Raw genomic sequence first — 18943 nt, forward strand, 5'->3', positions numbered from 1 at the left:
AGAACAGATATTTACTGGGTAAGTAACATTATCCGTTCGAGGCATGTGAGCTGTAGATCACATGCTTTGCATAGATTATACAGAAGTATTCACCCGAAGCGGTGGCTAACCTGTAACTGTTGGAGTTGTCTAAAACAGTGTTCTAAGTATTGCCTGCCCACATTAGCTTGTTGTCTCGCTAACACATCTACACAATAGTGCTTGGTGAATGTGTGAGGTGTAGACGATGTTGCAGCTTCACAAATGTCAATTATGGGGATGTTCCCTAAGAAAGCCATAGTAGCCCCTATTTTACGAGTAGAATGCACTCTATGGGGTATAATTAAAGTTCTTTTAGCTTTTGCATAACATGTTTGAATGCATTTAACAATCCACCTGGCAATACCCGACTTGGATATGGGACTGCCCTTATGTGGTTGTGTAAAAACAACAAAAAGTTGTTTGGTTTTACAAAATGATTTTGTCCTTGCAATGTAATATAAAAGGGCTCTTCCGACATATAAGATGTGTAGAACTCGTTCTGCCACTGAATCAGGTTGAGGAAAGAATACTGGTAATTCAACTGACTGATTGAGATGAAAGGCAGAAACTACCTCCGGTAGAAATTTTGGTTAGTACGAACAACCACTTTGTCTCTGTGAAGTTGGAAAAAAGGTTCTTCTATGGTTAGTGCCTGTAGTTCACCCACTCTCCTCAGTTAAGTGATTGCAATGAGGAAAGCAGTCTTCCAGGAGAGAAACCGTGGCTCAAATTTATGCATGGGTTCAAAAGGTGGGCCCATTAATCTTGTGAGGACTATTAAGATTCCCCACGGGGCAGGTGGAAGTCTTGGTGGTATAACTCTTAAGTCCTTCCATGAAAGCTTTGATTACTGGCACTCTGAAGAGCGATAAATGTTGCCTATTTTGTAAATACACAGCTATTGCAGCGAGATGTAGTCGGATAGAAGCGTAAGCTAATCCGGACTGCTGCAAGTGTAACAGATAACAAATGAAATTTAGTATTGAGGCATCAAGAGGATTGATGTTATTGCAATAGATAACCAAACGTTTCCATTTAGCTGTATAACAGGCTCTTGTAGTAGGCCTTCTGGCCTACCTAATGATGTTCATACAGTCTGGTGGGAGATTTAGATAATCAAACTATGATTTCAGGAGCCAGATCGCGAGGTTCAGTTGTTTGGGATCTGGGTGTCTGATTTCTCCATGGCTCTGAGTGAGGAGACTGGATGTGAGGTGTAGCTTTTGATGTGGAACTAGGGACAGCTCCAACAGGGTTGTGAATCACGGCTGATGGGCCCATGTTAGAGCTACTAGGAACAGTGTGAGGGATGTTTGTCTGTGCCCATGTTGGAGCTACTAGGAACAATGTGAGGGATGTTTGTCTGAGTTTCCGAACAATTAATGGAATGAGTGGGAGAGGCGGAAAAGCATAGGCAAGTATCCCTGACTAGTTCATCCATAGTACATTGCCTTTGCAGAGCACGTGTGAGTACCTGGAGGCGAAGTTCACGCATTTTGGGTTTTGGTGTGTGACAAAAAGATCTATTTGAGGGACTCCCCAACTTTGAAAGTATGGGAGGAGAACTTGAGGGTGAAGTTCCCCTTCGTGCATGGGCTGTCTCGGTCTGCTGAGAAGATCAGCAATCTTCTTGTTCACGGTTGTTCACTCCTAAGAGGTGTTCCACTAGGAGATAGATTTTGCAGTGAATGGCCAACTTCCAAGTGCGACTGTTTGAGAAAATTCCCCCCACCCCCCGTGCTTATGTATGGAATTTATAGCTGTCATGTTGTCGGTACACACTTAGACAGCTTTGCTGACCAGTGGAGTCTGAAATGCTTTGAGCGCTAGAAAGACTGCTAGCAGCTCTAGATGGTTATTGTGGAGAGTTTTTTGCTGTGGACTCATCAGGCCTTGCAGTGTGTGGTGTTGTTGAAGATGAGCCCCCCAACCAGTGAGGGACGGGTCTGCTGTTTGCATGCGCTGTGGAACTGGGTCTATGAATGGCCGTACTTTTGATAAATTTTGTGTATTCCACCACTGCAGAGAGCGAGGAGTATAGCCGCTTACCAACACTAGATCGGTTAACAGACCCTGCGATTGGTTCCACTGACTTACTAAGCATTCTTGTAGGGGACGCATGTGAAGCCTGGGATGGGGAACGATCATGATGCCAGATGCCATCATTCCTAGTAGTTGCATAAACATTCGAGGTGGAAGCGAGTGATTGGACTGAGACTGGAGAACTAGAGCCTGAATGTTTCGAATAGTGCAGGCAAGTCACGGTTTCGTAGGAGGGGAAGGCGCGTGTGTTGGAACCTCTACCTCTACCCTTGCCATTGTTGCCTCTGAAACCCACTCTGAAGAAACCCCTAGAGGGAGAGGGTTGATTGTTGCCTTTATAGGTGGTAGAGGCAGTGTCTAAGGAGGAATTCTTGGACCCTTCACGATAAAAGGAGTGCCGAAAGGAACCACGTCCTGCAGTGAATTGGAGGGCTCCCATAGATTTGGCCACCTCAGTGTCCTTCATTTTTTTAAATGATGAATCTACCACAAGGCCAAAGAGGTGTTCCTTATCAAATGGTGAGTTCAGGATAGAAGTTTGAACCTCTGGTTTAAAACCTGAAATTCGTAACCAGGCATGCCTTCTTTAAAGAACGCTGGTGTTGACAGCTCTGGCCGCAGTGTCCGCAGCATCTAGGGTGCACCTGATTGAATTATTGGATATAAGCTGTCCCTCTCGCACTAGGTCTTGCAATTTGGACTTGTGCTCATCAGGTAGAAACTGGAGCAACTGCTCCATTTCATCCAAAAATGGTTTCCCGGTTGCAGCATGTGTTACCAAAGATCACATGCTGTGCACAGACTATAAAGCAACACTATGTGCTCTTAATACTGGGGCTTGATTGAAAAATGAAATGAGTAGCAAAAAAAAATTGTAAAACAGTTTTACCCACTCAGTGTTCCGTTAGGGATTACACCCACATTAATTTTACACACTCCTCTGGCACTTCTGAGCATACACGTCCAAGATTAAACCAAGCATTTCATCCATCACTTTTGTAAACTTTAGTATGTTGCCCTAAATGCGACGGGTATGCCCAGACATGGGTCTCGTGCACACGGTGTCACTGGAACCACGCTATATCTGGCTGATGAGCCCATACCAACTGCAACACTGGTCCTGGATTGCTTGTAGGCTATATTGGGAGGTGTTTCCTACCCACTATAACATCGATAAGACAGTTAAGAGTTGGTACTGAGGGGCTAAAAATCTTTTTTCAAAGTGTTCCACAAAAATGATTAACATTCCCACAAGTATGGGGAAGGTAAATATTTCTACCCATATAAAGAAAGGAAGATATAATGAGAGATAATACAGTGGCAAATGAAAGCAGGCTTGAGAGGAAAACAAAACATACAGTGAAAACAAATTAGACTAATCTGCTTTAGGCTGGTAAAACATACATTATGGAGTACAGCATTTTTCATCTGCTTTTTCCATCATTGACCCAGCCCTCTCTCGGATCCAGTTCTACCCCTGCAGTGTCACCAGAAAACTTAACATTGGTGATATGCCCCACATGTCTGTGTCCTAGGATGACAGACACCTCCACAGACACTGGAGCCTTTGGAAGGAAAGAATGAATGAATTGTGCTTTATTATCCAATTAATAAAAATTGGAATCATGGAAAAAAATTAAAACTAATATCATACAAAGTTGAAAAACACTCACCAAGAACAGATACTGCAAACCATAAATAATAGAGTTTATCGTTAGTACAGGTTTCCAGTCCTCTCTGTGGAGCAAAACAAGAAGAAGAAAGGTTAGAAGACAAAGGAGAGTGCCACTCCCATGCTTCTATAGTTTTTACTGCAACACCTATGAAAAGTTACCTTTTTCAGCCTTAAGCAGTTGTTGTCTGAGAGTTAACAGTTGGATTCCCAAATCCCAGTTCTACTTAAGATCATAATGTGAACGTTCCCTTACAAAGGTCAATACCAATATGAGGTAGATACCAGATGCATGTAAGAAGACCAGGGTTCACACAGCTCAAAGCTACACCTTGAGTAAAGGCAGGTAAGCGCCACACAAAACACACACACACACACACACACACAAGGGCTACCATCCTCCAACTGACACATCCAATGCCCTTAGAATCCACCTGAATGCATACATTAGACACTTAAATATCACCACTCCAATTTACCCATTCATACTAGATACTACACACTGCTCCGTCTAATATCAGAACACTGAAATAATGCAGTTAAATAAAAACCTGTCCATCATAGCCTCTTCCGGAATGCTACTCACTACTGTCATTCTCGTCTCCATCCCCTCCTCAACTTTGTGCTTAGTAGTTTCCATCTGCCTGTTTCAAGGTGTTTTCATCCATACTACTGTCTCTTAACTTTTCCACACATGTAGTCCTTTGAATAGAGACTTCAAGCCATAATTTCACACACATTTAAACCCTACCGGTAAATACTTTATGGATCTATGGACAAACTAACTTATCCCACTACCCACATTCACTTTTATGGATCCGGTACATTTCTTTGTATCTTACACCTTTCTGTAAGAGATTTACTTTGGGCTTCTTCTCACACATTGGTAATCTTTCTCCTAGGTAAGGCTCTCTGCATCGACTGGGGGCATCTCAAAATCTCCTTCCGATACATCTTGAGCCTTTCCTTCCAATATGTATAAACCCAGAATTTTCCTCAGCTGTCCAGGAGTGGAGGACTGGAGGATATTGTATGATTTACAAAGTGGGTAAATAGGACATTGTTAAATTCTTAAGACTTTCAAGTACCAGAAGGAAAACAGCTTCATTATTAATATATCTGGGCTATGAATCGGACAACATAATGGTGATCTACAAAGAATTAAAAGGACTTAACAGTTGAAAAACTAGTGTTTTTAGGCATGGTAAGGCTTATTTAGGTCATCTAGAAATCACTTATTACAGACTCTACTCCGGTACATATCGTTTTCGGAAGAGCTGGGGACCTGTTCTAAATGGAGAAATTAGCGAATAGGAATGGAAGACATACACAAGATTTTCTTTAGGACAAAAAAATCTGAGAAGTTAAGTAAAAATTAAAGTCCTGTATATGTGGGTTGACCCGGATATGGAGAGAATATGCAACATACCACTAAATACAGTGTGGGAAGAGAAAGTATTTGACCTGGTGGAGTTACCTCAAATTGATACTATAATGCAATAGAGTATGATAACTTTTCCAGGAAACCACAGGAACAGATGTTCCAGATCCATATATTGTGCGGTATGTAGGAACTAGTAAAAGGAAAATGCTACTTACCCAGTATGCATCTGTTCTTGGCATATAGAGCTGTAGAGTCATATGCTGTGCATAGATCGCCATCTAATGTTGGGTCCGGATGTTTGCAATTTGTTTTTCTTCGAAGAAGTCTTTCCAGTCACGAGGTAGGTGACTCCTCCTTTCGGCAATCGTGCGCATGGGCATCGACTCCATTGTTAGATTGTTTTCCCGCAGAGGGTGATAATGGAGTTAGTAAGAGTAGTAAAAGGATATGTCCATGAATGCCTTTATTTAAGTACGATGTTACTGCAACATGTATAGGTAACCGGGGAGGCAGGTGGGCGCATGGCTCTACAGCTCTATCTGCCAAGAACAGATGCATACTGGGTAAGTAGCATTTGTGGTTTGAGGCATATGAGCTGTAGATCATATGCTGTGCATAGAATAATAGCAGTTATCTCCCAAAGCGGTGGCTAACCTGTATCAGTTGCAGTGGTCTGAAATAGTGTACGTAAAACTGCCTGGCCCACTCTAGCTTGTTGTGTTTCTAACACATCTACACAATAGTGTTTTGTGAATGTGTGAGGTGTAGACCATGTTGCAGCTCTAGGGAGAACTGTTAACGTTAGTTTTGCTTTTGCATAGCATATTTTAATGCACTTGACTATCCACCTTGCAATACCTGATTTTGATATGGGATTGCCTTTGTGTGGTGGAGCAAAAGCGACACAAAGTTGATTTTCTGGTACGGAAAGGTTTTGTCCTTTCTATGTAATAAAGCGATGCTCTCTTCACATCTAATGTGTGTAGTGCACGTTCTGCCACTGAATCTGGTTGAGAGAAGAACACGGGTAACAACAGATTGATTGATATGGAAAGCAGAAATGACTTTAGGAAGGAGTTTAGGATTAGTCCGAAGAAACACTTTATTTTGGTGCTTTTGTAAAAAGGGTTTTTCTATAGTTAATGCCTGAAGCTCACCCACTCTTCTGAGCGATGTGATAGCAACGACAAAAGCAGCTTTCCATGCGAGAAATTAAAGTTCACATTTGTGCAATGGCTCTAAGGGTAGACCCATTAGTCTGGTGAGAACATTGTTGCGATTCCATACTGGAGCAGGTGGACGTCTCGGGGGAATGACTCTCGAGTCCCTCCTTAAAGGCTTTGATAACAGGCACTCTAAAAAGAGATAGATGTCTATTCTGGAGGTATGCAGCTATTGCAACCAGATGTAAGCGTATGGAAGTGTAAGCAAAATTGGAACGTTGTAGATGTAACAAATAACAAATAACATATGTTTCGTACAGAAGCATCAAGCGGGTTTATGTGGTTGTTATTACAGTACATCACAAACTGCTTCCACTTTGCTGCATAGCAGGTTCTTGTGGTAGGAAGTCTAGCCTCTTTGATAATATTCATACAGTCTGGCGGTAGATTAAGATAGACCAACTCAGGAGCCAGATCGAGTTGACTGGGGTCTGGATGTCTTATGTCTCCATGTGAGAAGATTGGGTGTAAGACAGTTTTTGATGAGGAACTACTGAGAGTTCCAATAGGGTGTGAACCAAGGTTGACGTGCCCATGTGGGAGCAACTAGGACGCTTGGTTGGCTTTCCGAACCACTAATGGAATGAGTGGGAGAGGCGGAAAAGCGTAAGCAAATATCCCTGACCAATTCATTCATAGTGCCTTGTCTTTGGACAATGAGTGTGGATATCTGGAAGCGAAGTTTGGGAGTTTAGCATTTTGGTATGTGGCGAACAGGTCTATGTGAGGGACTCCCCAACTTTGAAAGTATGGAAGGAAGACCTGAGGGTGGAATTCCCATTTGTGTATTTGCTGTCTTTGCCTGCTGAGGAGATCTGCAATGTGGTTGTTGACTTCTGGGAGGTGACCCGCTAGGAGATAAAGTTTGTGCTGAATGGCCCACCTCCAGATGTCTTGGGCTAAGTGGGACAGTTGGAGAGAGTGACCCCTCCCCTGTTTTAGTATGTAATACATGGCGGTCATGTTGTCTGAACGAATTAGGACAGCTTTGCCCCGTAGGTGAGTTTGAAACGCCTTGAGTGATAGAAATATTGCAAGCAGCTCTAGGTGGTTGATGTGGAGCAACTTTTATTGTTGGCTCCACAAGCCTCGCACTGTTGTAGATGAGCACCCCAGCCAGTGAGGGACGCGTCCACTGTCAGCACCATCTGTGGAAACAGGTCTATCAATGGCCGTCCTTTTGATAAATTTTGTGCGTTTCATCACAGCAGAGAGCGAGGAGTACAGTCGCTTACCAACACTAGATCGGTCAAAAGACCTTGTGACTGGTTCCACAGACTGGCTAAGCATTCTTGAAGTGGACGCATGTGCCGTCTAGCTTGGGGAACAATCATGATGCAGGATGACATAATTCCCAGTAGCTGCATGTAAGTTCGAGCTGGAATCCAAAGGTTGGATTTAAAGCGGAGAACTAAAGCCTGAATATTTCGAAATCTGGCTGAGCTGGGAAAAGTGAGGTTTTTTTTTGAGTATCTATTGTGGCTCCTAGTTAGTCGTTTGTATTGCTTGGTTGGAGATGGTACAATGATTGTGAACACTAGTTGATGCAGTAACCGAATTGTCCTGAAAGTGTGCTGCAGATATTGTTGGTACGTGTTGGCTTTGATGAGCCAGTCGTCTAAGTACGGGAAGACATGGATGCTTTGTCTCCTTAGGGGGCGGTGGTGACACCGAATGGGAGTACCCTGAACTGATCGTGCTGACCTGCTACCACAAACCTGAGGAATATGCGATGAGCAGGGTGAATTTATATGAATGAAAGTACAAATCTTTTAGATGAAGAGTAGATAGAAAGTCGCCTTTCTGTAGCAGAGGAAGTACCTGTTGAAGTGTCACCATGTGGAAAGGGTCTGACTGAATGCACCGGTTGAGTTTGAGATCTAAAATTGGTCTGAGAGAACCGACTTTTGGGCAATTAAGAAATAAAAGGAGTATAATACGCCCGACCCGTGATGTTGGGGCAGCACAGGCTCTATAGCCCCTTTTAGAGTTTGAGGAGGTATAGTCTGGTGATAGTTTGTGGGGCTTTGGTGGAATATTTGGAGGAGTGTTGATAAATCCCAGGCAGTAACCTGAACGGATAATTTGGAGTACCCAATTGTCTGTTATGGATTGCCAGACTGTTAGACAATCTGACAGTCTTACCCCCCACAGGTGTTGAGTGGTCGGGGGAAGTGAAGGCAAGTCACTGCTTTGAATATGCGAGGGCGTTGCATGTGTTTGAACCCCGGGCCCTGCCCTTACCGTTGTTACCCCTGTAACCTCCCCTGAAATAACCCCTAGATGGAGAGGGTTGGTTATTCCCCTTTTAGGTGGATGTGGCTTCTGATGAGGTATTTTCGGAACCTCCACTGTATAAAAAGCGTCGTAAGGAAGCACGACCCTGTGTGGACTGCAGGGCTCCCACAGATTTGGCTACTTCAGTATCTTTCTTAATTTTCTCAAGTGAAGAATCTGTCACCGGGCCAAATAGATGTTCCTTATCGAATTGGGTATTTAAAACAGAGGTTTGAACCTCAGGTTTAAAACCAGATATACGGAGCCAGGCATGCCTTCTTAAAAGGACACTAGTATTTATAATTCTAGCAGCAGTGTCTGTAGCATCTAGAGAGCATCTTATTTGATTGTTAGCAATAGGTTGCCCTTCATGAACCAGATCTTGTGCTTTTGATTTGGATCAGTTGTTACATTTCATCCCAGTGAGCAAGGTCGTATCGCGCTAACAGTGCCTAAGTGTTGGAGACGCGCCAGAAATTGGCTGCTTGAGAAGCTACCCTTTTCCCAGAGGCGTCAATAAGGATAAGTTACTTACCTGTAATCCTAGTTCTCTTCCAGGAGTATCCTCAAAGTCATAAGCACTGAATATTCCCACCCATGTGCGGGGACCCCGGAAAGAATAAAAATTATATATGAAAAACATATATACAGCTATATAAATATATATACACATATATATTTCTCATACCAATGCCGCCCCCATCTAGGAGGCTAAACAATGTAACAACAAATAAACTGCTTCTGCAAACCAATACTACATGTATAAAAACACAGGAGAGCAAGTAGCACTTGAACCATGTTTTTAATGAGTAAACCTAATGAAAAAAGTGCAAATAAAGCAGACATTTTTAGCCTACAGGCTGCATTGTAAACCAATAGCATAGAAAATGAAAGCATTTGCATGCTAAACTGGCACCGTGCCTTTAAGGCATCCATGACCCCTAGCTTCCCATCATGCCTCAAGGGTGATAGTTAGGTCAGTTGTTCTTTGCATAACCCTGAAGATCAGGGCACAAAGATATCATTAAATAATGAAGTAATCTCATTTGTCTGGGGAGGATGGCGGGTTTCTTATGACTGATGAGGATACCCCTGGAACAGAACTAGATTTACAGGTAAGTAACTTATCCTTCTCTTCCGGGGGATCCTCATCAATAGTCATAAGCACTGAATAGAATAGCAAGCCCACCTTCCACCTGCAGGCAAATGAGAGAGAGAATGACCCAACATACAACAAACAGCTGCAATCAAATGTTGAACAGATTCCTCAAGGAGGTCTGGCCTACTTGGGTGTCGGCTCTGGTGTCTGAATCTAGACAATAGTGCCTTGTAAATGTATGGACGGAGCTCCAAGTTGCCACCTTACAGATCTCAGATATAGACATGTTATGAAGAAAAGCAGTCGTAGCCGCTTTTCCTCTCGTGGAATGCGCCTTGGGAGTAGGCCCAAGGGGCCTTTGTGCTAATTGATAAGCTAACTTGATGCTTGAAACTATCCATCTGGAGATGGACCGCTTTGAAGCTGGAAAACCTGCTCTGATCGACCCATAGTTAACAAATAGTTGATCAGATTTTCTCATGGACTTGGACCTATCCAGGTAGAATTTTAAAACTCTTTAGGTCAAGCGAGTGTAAAGCCCTCTCAGCTGGAGTGGAGCGATTAGGGAAAAAGGTTGGTAGAGATATGGTCCGATTCACATGGAAATTTGACACCACCTTCGGAAGGAAGGAGGGACGAGTCCTCAATACCACCCAATTTAAGATGGAAAACAGTATAAGGTTCCTTAGGGATGAGGGCCGGCATTTCTCTCATTCTGCGAGGTGAGGTGATCGCTACCAAGAAAGCCGCCATTCAAGTGAGGTGTTGCAAGGCTGCTTTGTGGATAGGTTCGAAAGGTTGGCCCCATCAACTTCGATAGCACCAGGTTCAGATCCAAGGGTGGTGAAGGAGGCCGGACCGGAAGGTAGACCTTTTTCAGACCCTGTAAGAAGTATTTCACAACCTGTAACTGAAAGAAAGAAGGCTGAGAAGGAGAGTGCCTATATGCAGTGATGGCTGCTAAGTGCACCTTAATGGAAGGAAACTTCAAGCCTGCTTTAGCCAGGTAGAGCAGGTATGGTAAAATGACCTCCTCCTGCCCTTTGGTTGGGTTACAATTGTTTTCGAACGCACCACATATAAAAACGTTTCCACTTGCACGCATATGAGTGTTTAGTGGACGGCCTCCTTGCTACTTTTAAGATGGACATGCAGTCTTGTGGTAGTCCTAAATAGCCATAATGGAGGACCTCAGGAGCCATGCTGCCAAGTTCAGTGAGGGAAGGTTAGGGTGATGAATCCTCCAGTTCATCTTGGACAGCAGGTTCGGCCTGCATGGCAGCCTCCTGTGAGGGCATTCTGACAGGTGCAGAAGGTCCAAGTACCACCATTGTCTCGGCCAGTCCGGGGCAATCAGGATCCTTCTAGTGTGCGAATGAGACAGCTTGGTCACCACCTCCGGGACAAGAGGAAGGGGTGGAAAAGCGTACACAAATGCCCCTGACCAGTCGATCAAAAGGGCATTCCCCTTCGACCCTGGCCGGTAGAACCTTGAGGCGAAGTCTCGGCATTTTGTATTTTCGTTGTCCGTGAAGAGGTCGATGCTGGGACGACCCCAAGCCTGGAAAATGTCTGACGACCTCGTCGTTGAGCACCCAGTCTCTTTCGGTCTTCGAAGTGTCGACTGAGGGCATCCGCTCTCACGTTCTGTTCTCCCGGCAGGTGTACCGCTGTGATTGATGGGTTCCGTGCCAGAAGCCAATGTCGGAGAGCTTGAGCTTCCAGAGACAACGTCCGTGAGCGAGTTCCCCCTAAAGTGTACAGGGCTCAGCGCAAAACCCAAAGTGCTCTATTAGTGGCAATGTGGGCGAGCTGCCTTAGGCCTAACACAAAGGAGTGTAAGAAAATTATGGCACAACAGTGATCAATAATTTACGCTCAACTCAAGAAGGAGATCTAGACCAATTTTAGAAAAATAGTGACCCAGGTCTTTGTAATCGGAAACGTAAGTTTTTAATGAAAAACTTTTTCACACAGTCTAGTGTTATCCTAAGATGAAAACAATATTGCGGTTATAAAGGTGTGTGTTCAACTTACAATCTGTGCTCGAAGCTAAAAGTCAACAAGGGCTAGACGTCAGGTAAGTACCGAAACTGCAACGGCACAGGGGCAGCCTGGTGCAGACGTCAAAATTGGAGTTTGACCCAATGCATTCCAATGGAGACAGGGGGTGCCTGAAGCAACACTGCTTGCAGGTAAGTACATCAGTTGCAGAAACCAAGCCTTCCGGGTTAGGTTAAGCAGAGGAAGGGGGACACAAAGCAGCACCAAAAACACCACCAGCGGCACAGGGGCGTCTGGGTGCATATTCGACTTTGGGCACCCAATACTTTTCAATTGGGATCTACTTGATGGTAAAGAGGCTGCAGGTGTGGCACCAAAGGTTGCAGGAGGAAGACCAGCGACAGCAGAGGTAAGTTGGAATGTAGGGGGTCATAGGGGCACCGTTGGTTCACTTCACCAAGGCCTAGGGGCTTCGGGTGCAGGAGTGCCTTTGGACATCGGACTCTTCTTACCAGAGCCGGTCAGGGAGAGCCTCTGGATTCACACTGCAGGTGCCATCGTGGAGGGCAGGAGAGGTCAGCCAACGCTGGACATGAGGTCAGGATCGCCAGGGAGACTTCACTGCACAGGTGAGCCACTCAGACTGGGTCCGTGGGTGTCGGTTGCAGAGTGGGCTGGGGACGAAGATCTGCCTGGATCCAGAATCTTGAGTCGGTTTCTTCTGGACAGGTCCGCTGTCCTCGGGAGATTGGAGTCTTTATTGAAGGCAACATTCCTCCCAGGGTTTTGGAGGTTGTTGTTGCAAGAAAGGTCGCAGGGTCATCGAAGCTGGAGACAGACCGGTAGGGTTGGGGGCCAAGGCAGTTGTCTTCTGGCCTCTGCTGCAGGGTGTCTTCTCTCTTCTTAGACCCTCGCAGATCTGAGGGCCAGGTCTGGGGGAGCCACCTAAATACTAAATTTAGGAGGTGTTTTAGGGGAGTAGCAGGTAAGGCCAATCGATACCTTACCTGGGGTTGCCACCCTCCTGTGGGAGGGGACATAAGCCTAGCCCTTATTGGAGGGTCCCCCTTATCCCCCCCCCATCTTCAAGATGGTGGGGACTGAACGTTTTACTACACCTCGCTTACCCCACCCTAGAGGTGGGGTTGACAGAGGTGGGCACACATTTCTTTTTATTTTTCTGCCGATTATCCTGCCCAAAGTGGGGGTGAAAACCAGGGGCTGCCATCTGCTGCTAGAAGCAGAGACTGGGGGTCACATTACAAAGGTGGAAAGCCTTTGAAGCTTCTTCTCTTCGAGCACTGGCCCATCCTGTGGGAGGAGGCACAACGCCTCTGCCCAGGATGTGCATGGTTTCTGGTCCCAGAGACCAGGGGCTCTCTACCCAGGGGTCCAGTAACATGCCTGGTGGTGGTCGCTGCCTACAGCCGGTCAGTGACCACACCAGGGTTGGTAAGGATTCAGGGGGCACCTCTGAGGAGCCCTCAGGGTACATGGTACAATAAATCGACACTTGCATCAGTATGGATTTATTGTAAGGAGTAGTTTGGTATTAAGCACTGCTATATTCAGTAAAGCAATCATGGTGCTGTGGAACTCTAGTTGTTTTGTTCCCAGCCCATATGGCTTAACTGGCACTTACAATATTGGGAAATGGGGCCCAATATTGTAGGGGCTCATCTGCTCATGCAGATATGCCCTCACCTGGAGGATAGTACACCCTGACTCAGGGCTGTGAGGCCTGCTAGAGGGGTGATTTACCTATACTGTCAGGCAGTGCCAGCTGGCATGGCACCCAGGCAGGGGGCCATGTCGACTGTTTTTTTTGCCTTCACAGGGGAATGCAAGCTGCTAGGGAAGTGGCATTGTCCCAGTGAGGGGTGCCCCAAGGGACCCTCCTCAGCTTCCAGGCCCTAGGTACCCAGGGTACCATTTACTAGGGGTTTATAGAGTCAGAAGTACCAGTTGGGAGGTTTATTTTTAGGGAAGGAACACTGGCAAAGGGGACCTGGATGGCAGGGACCCTGTGCACCACATTTGAAACCGCAACAAAACCAGGCGTATCTGCTGTTCTTCGACTGAGGCTAGAGGCAAATTTTATGTTAGATACCAATAAAGTCCTTGACTCCCCAGAATGGCCACATTTACAATGTAAGCCAAGCTTAGAATGTTATATGATCAGCCTCTTAAAGTGTGCGGCACCATGAACCGGGATTCCTGCACCCCCTTGCTCTTTCTAACATCTATTAGATGAAGGGTGGACTACAGATTTTTATGTAGGCAGGAGATATTTTGCTTTCTTAAACACCCAAGTTTACTCTAGCTACAATCATTTGAGAAATAATCAGACATGGTGCCTTTTCCCTATTTGAACTAAATTGGGGAAAGTCAGATATTCTCGCTAACATGAGGACCACTGGAAGGGTGCTGGGTGCGTGAACCAAAAAAAATAAAAAACGAATAGTCAAAACTCTTTTTGACAATCTATGGTGAAGGTTCAAGTGTTCCTTTTGTTACTCCCTGCTTATCACCGTTAGTATCAGCCTTCCGCCTTCACCAATAAACCACTTACCTTACATTCCCAAGATCCAAAAAGGGTGTGAAAGCTATATTTTTTGTTGGGAATCAGGCTTTAGACCCATAAACTAGCTATGAGGAAGTGTACATCGAAATACCACGAAAATAGCAGCAAGTAAAAAAAAAAAATCTACATCACTTGTATAGCAATAAATCAGGTCTTCTGTCTTAGGGGAGCTTCGGAGGGTTTAAAAGGATCTTGGGGTAAATCATCCACAAAGATGAATACATACTTCAAGAATTAATCATCTCTTCCCACGTGGAATTTCACAGTAGATGTAGTACCAATATTCTCTCACATTGCGTCTGCCTTCTGACCCTTTTCATAAAGAAGTATTCCAGACTGCAGATACTGCTTACTGCAGACATGATCATCAATTCAGCCAGAGAATCCATGACAAGAAGGAAGAGTAACGTTCTCCGGTCAGCTAGACTTCAGAGAACTGACAATTTTGCTACAGTTAGGGAATATTTCCACTGTTGACTCGGTTAAGCCTAGTCGGGCATCCAGAAATGCAGTAATATCACTCACTGATGAACGCCTGGATGAAGATCACGTTAGAGAAGCAGGGGGGGCTGGGAGGGAATATCACCTGTAAGTGTGAAACTGCCTCAGGGAAATGGTGGTACTGGAGCAGGGTACAGACACTTTTTAGTAGGTAGGTGGAAGAAAATAGGCCGCTAGTTCTAACAGGATACTGAACATTGATGACTTGCTTCTGCATTCCTATAGTGCATCAACAGACAACACTCAGGCAGTTCTAAGTGGTGGTTTTGAAGCAAAATGTTAGTAGATCAAAACTCTACTGTGAATAGTAAGAACGTGGTGGGGAATGTGCAATCCTAAATGGTAGTACCAAAGTGGAGGTTACAGGTCCTCCGAGGTCAGGGGAAGAGAGCTAAATTTCCTAAAAAGGCACAAAGGCTTCACCACTATTCTCTCTCATTAGGCACAGCAGCAACTGCTTTGCAAACAAAGTAAATGGTAGGAAATACAAAATGTGGTTCTTTACTGCAGTGTGCACACCCTTACTATGTGCACACAGAGTGGCCTTTCATTTCCTGCTATTTTGAAGATAGACTTGCTTTTCATGTTCTCATTGCATGTACAAATGAAAAAGTGCACGAGAATGGATGCCGTTCATGCAGCTATATTGCAGACTGGTATGTGTGCACTTCAGTGAAACCTCTAAAATGGGGTAGTGAGGATAAATGAGCGACAATCTGCCTATACATGGAAAGTTGTGCCATTAGCGGTGCACTACATGGGCCCAATGGCATAATCAAATAGCGAACAACTGTAAAGAGCAAGTTCCTTACCTTCGGTAACAATGTATCTGTAAGAGACATAGGTTAGTTATAGAGTCCTTACCTTTAGAACTACACTGTCAGTGTCGACTTCATGCCTACTTAGATGCCGCCCATGAGCGCCGACGTCAGGTCTGACACGCCTTACCGCGCTAGAAGCTCACAGCCATGAAAAACACTGAGCACTGGTGAGCCACACTAGGGCCCTGTAAAGGAGTCCCTGTCCCTAGAAGTCAGTTCGCAGAGCAGGGAGAATGGGTGGGGTGGTAAGGAATCTACAACTAACCTTTTTCTCTCACAGATACATCGTTACCGAAGGTAAGTAACTTGTTCATCTGAAAGCTTGTTATTTTTGATATTTTCTGCATTTGTAGAGTGCCTGGTTACACCCACTGGTTTGTCCCTGCGCTATTTAAAAATGACTGCGACTTCGGGAAATGTTACCTCACAGATTAATGCAAGAATTTGTCCTTAGACAAGAGCAACGTTTTTAGTTTTTTTCGGAAGAGTTTCTCTGATGGTTGTTCCCGGAGGGACAAGGGTAGGAAGTTCCAGATTTTTTGCTGCCAAGTAGCCAAAAGAGCGAGCACCCATTCATGCCTTCCTAATCCTCAGGACTTTCACCAAATGGGTCCAGGTGGATCTCAGTTGTCGTTCTGTTTTGTAGGGGGTCATAAGATCACTGAGGTACATTGGGCATCTGCCCTGCAAGATGTGATGCCCGATGCATAGTGTCTTAATAGTAATTTGTTTCTGGATGAGCAACCAATGTAGTGTCTCCAGTGCATTCTTCAAGGGTGCCCGTCTTGGCAGAGTCAGGCCGCTGCGGATTGTAGCTTCTGGAGTCCTTTTTTGTTAGCACCTAGATACATCAGATTTCCATAATCTAATCTTGATGTAACAAGCACATGAGTCAGGGTTTTTCTTGCCGCCAGAGGTAAAATATCTAGGGTTTTCCTTAATACTCGGAGGATTCCGAAACACCTGCCTGCAACTCCCTTGATCTGGGTCTCAAAAGATAGTCTAGAGTCTATCCATACCCCCAAGTTCTTTACCTCAGTCTTAGGGGTGGGGACCTGTCCTAAGCTTGCTGGCCACTAGGCCGATGACCAGATGGATGGAGTGTTACAGACTATTAATATTTCCGTCTTACTGTCATTTAGTCTCAGGCAATTATCTGTCATCCACCCGGCTAGATCTTTCAGGCATTCTGCAAAACGACTAGCAGTTAGTTATAGATTCCTTACCTTTACAATAGATACCCCAGAAATACCAACCCCGGAGGAGGAACTACGAAGCTCTAGTGGAATGAGCTTGCAGCCCGACTTGGTTTCTTTTTAGCTAAAGCATAACAAATCTTTATACAAAGGACAACCCATCGAGAGATGGTACATTTTTGCACAGCCTGACCTTCCTTGGCACCCACATAGCCATGAGGAGCCAATTGGCCACAAGGAATTCCTTCGTGCGGTCAAGGTAGAAGGGCAGCGTTTCGGATCCCCAGACGTGGAGTCTCTCCACTTATTTGGAAGGGTGTGGAGGTGGGAAAAAGGTGGGCAGAGTGATAGTATGTCTGATGTGAAAAGGTGTGACAACTTTAGGCAGGAACGAGGGTCTTGTTCAAAGCATTACTTTGTCCGGATGCACAAAGAAGAAAGGGGGCTTAGAAGAAAGAGCCTGAAGCTCATTCACTCTGCGAGCAGAGGTGATGGCAACAAGAAAGGCAGTCTTTAGAGTAAGAAGCCTAAGAGGACAGTTGTGAAGAGGCTCAAAGGGAGCGCACATCAGGTAAGTCAAAACAAGGCTCAAGTCCTACTGAGGTATTATGAAAAGAGCTGGAGGAAAGAGGTGAATGATTCATTTTAAGAGCCTACTTACAATAGGGAACTGGAACAAAGAGGGCTGATCTGGTAGACAAAGATAAGCAGAAATGGCTGCCAGATAGCATTGGAGTGTGCCCAGAGCCGAATCCTGCTGGGCCAAAGAGAGCAGGAACAAAAGAACCTCAGAAAGAGGGGGTCAACAGCCTTTGCTGTGCACCATGCCACAAACTTGTTCCATCGACAGACGTATATTGTCTTAGTTGAGTGACGCCTGGCTGTCAAGATGCCATTAAAAGCTTTGGGTGGAAGGTTAAAAGCTGTCAACTGTCGCCGTTCAATCTCCACGCAAGGGGGTGGAGGCTGGACAGGTTCGGGAGAACAGTCCGCTGCAGCTGCGACTAAAGCTCCTCCCGAAGGGGCAGTCTGATCGTAGGATCGATAGCCATGCTCAGGAGCTTGGGGAACCAGACTCTTCGTGCCCAGTCCGGTGCCACAAGAATGACTTGGGCCCGGTCGCACTTGATCTAAGGCACTCGGGCAGAAGTGGTACAGGCGGAGAGGTGTAGAGAACGCAACAGTTACACTCGCAACGAAAAAAGTTGCAGAGCAAGTGCTGCTTTGGAAATTCCAAAGCGCAGAACTGCTGAAATTGCGTGTTCTCTACGGTGGCGAACAGATCTAGCCAAGGCTCTCCCCACTGATGAAAGAGACCTTGGACCACCTCCGAGTGAAGACGCCATTCGTGATCCACCAGGCACCGACAGCCGAGTTTGTCTGTCCTGGTGTTCAGGGAACCTGCCGGGTGTTGAACCACCAGGGTTATACCCTGATGTTCCAGCCATGTCCAAAGGCGAAGAGCCTCTTGACATAGGGTCCACGACCCCACCCCGCCCTCTTTGCTGCAGAACCACATGGCAGTGGTGTTGTGCGTGAACACCTGCACCACCATGCCCTTCAGGGAGGAAAGGAATGCCTTCAGTGCCAGGCAAATCGCCCGGAGCTCCGACAGGTTGATATGGAGCACGGACTACGCTGGAGACCAGACTTCTCTGATCTCCACTGGAGACCAGACTTCTCTGATCTCCACCTCTCCCAGGTGGCTGCCCCATACCAGAAGTGATGCATCGGTCACCATCGTGAGGTCTGGTTGAGGAAGGGAGAGAGATCATAGTTTTTAACCACCACTGCAGTTGCGCAGTTCCCGCCGAAATCTGGACCTAGTCGGAAAGATACCCCTGATGCGGTGTCCACTGGAACTTCAGGTCCCACTGCAGAGTCTGCATATGCCATCTGGCATGATCCACAGGATGCAGGAAGCTATGAGGCCCAGCAGCCTCAGGGTCATTCTCACCAAAATCCAGGATAGAGGCCGAGACATCAGTATCATAGCCCAAATATCCCAGACTTTGCTGTTCGGGTGGATAGGCCTGAAACCACACTGTGTCCAGAACAGCCCCGATGAAAAGGAGCAACTGAGAGGGAGTCAGGTGTGACTTCACCACGTTGATAGTG

The 18943-nt window shown here is 45.7% G+C and overlaps 1 protein-coding gene across 5 annotated transcripts in view; it reads right to left on the reverse strand.

Annotated features, from left to right (window-relative positions):
• UBE2M (ubiquitin conjugating enzyme E2 M) overlaps window positions 1–18943 on the reverse strand; it is a 151993-nt gene that overhangs the window by 10166 nt on the left and 122884 nt on the right. For all 5 annotated transcript variants that reach the window (XR_014966489.1, XM_085616660.1, XM_085616659.1 and 2 more), the window contains one exon: window positions 3738–3801. Coding sequence is in view for 4 of the 5 variants with exons in the window: in XM_085616660.1 (XP_085472786.1) it covers window positions 3738–3801 (64 nt within the window). In the remaining variant the exon portion in view is untranslated. The remainder of the gene's footprint in view (window positions 1–3737; window positions 3802–18943) is intronic.

This window comes from Triturus cristatus, chromosome 7 (genome assembly GCF_964204655.1).
Source record: "Triturus cristatus chromosome 7, aTriCri1.1, whole genome shotgun sequence".
Taxonomy (NCBI): Eukaryota; Metazoa; Chordata; class Amphibia; order Caudata; family Salamandridae; genus Triturus; species Triturus cristatus.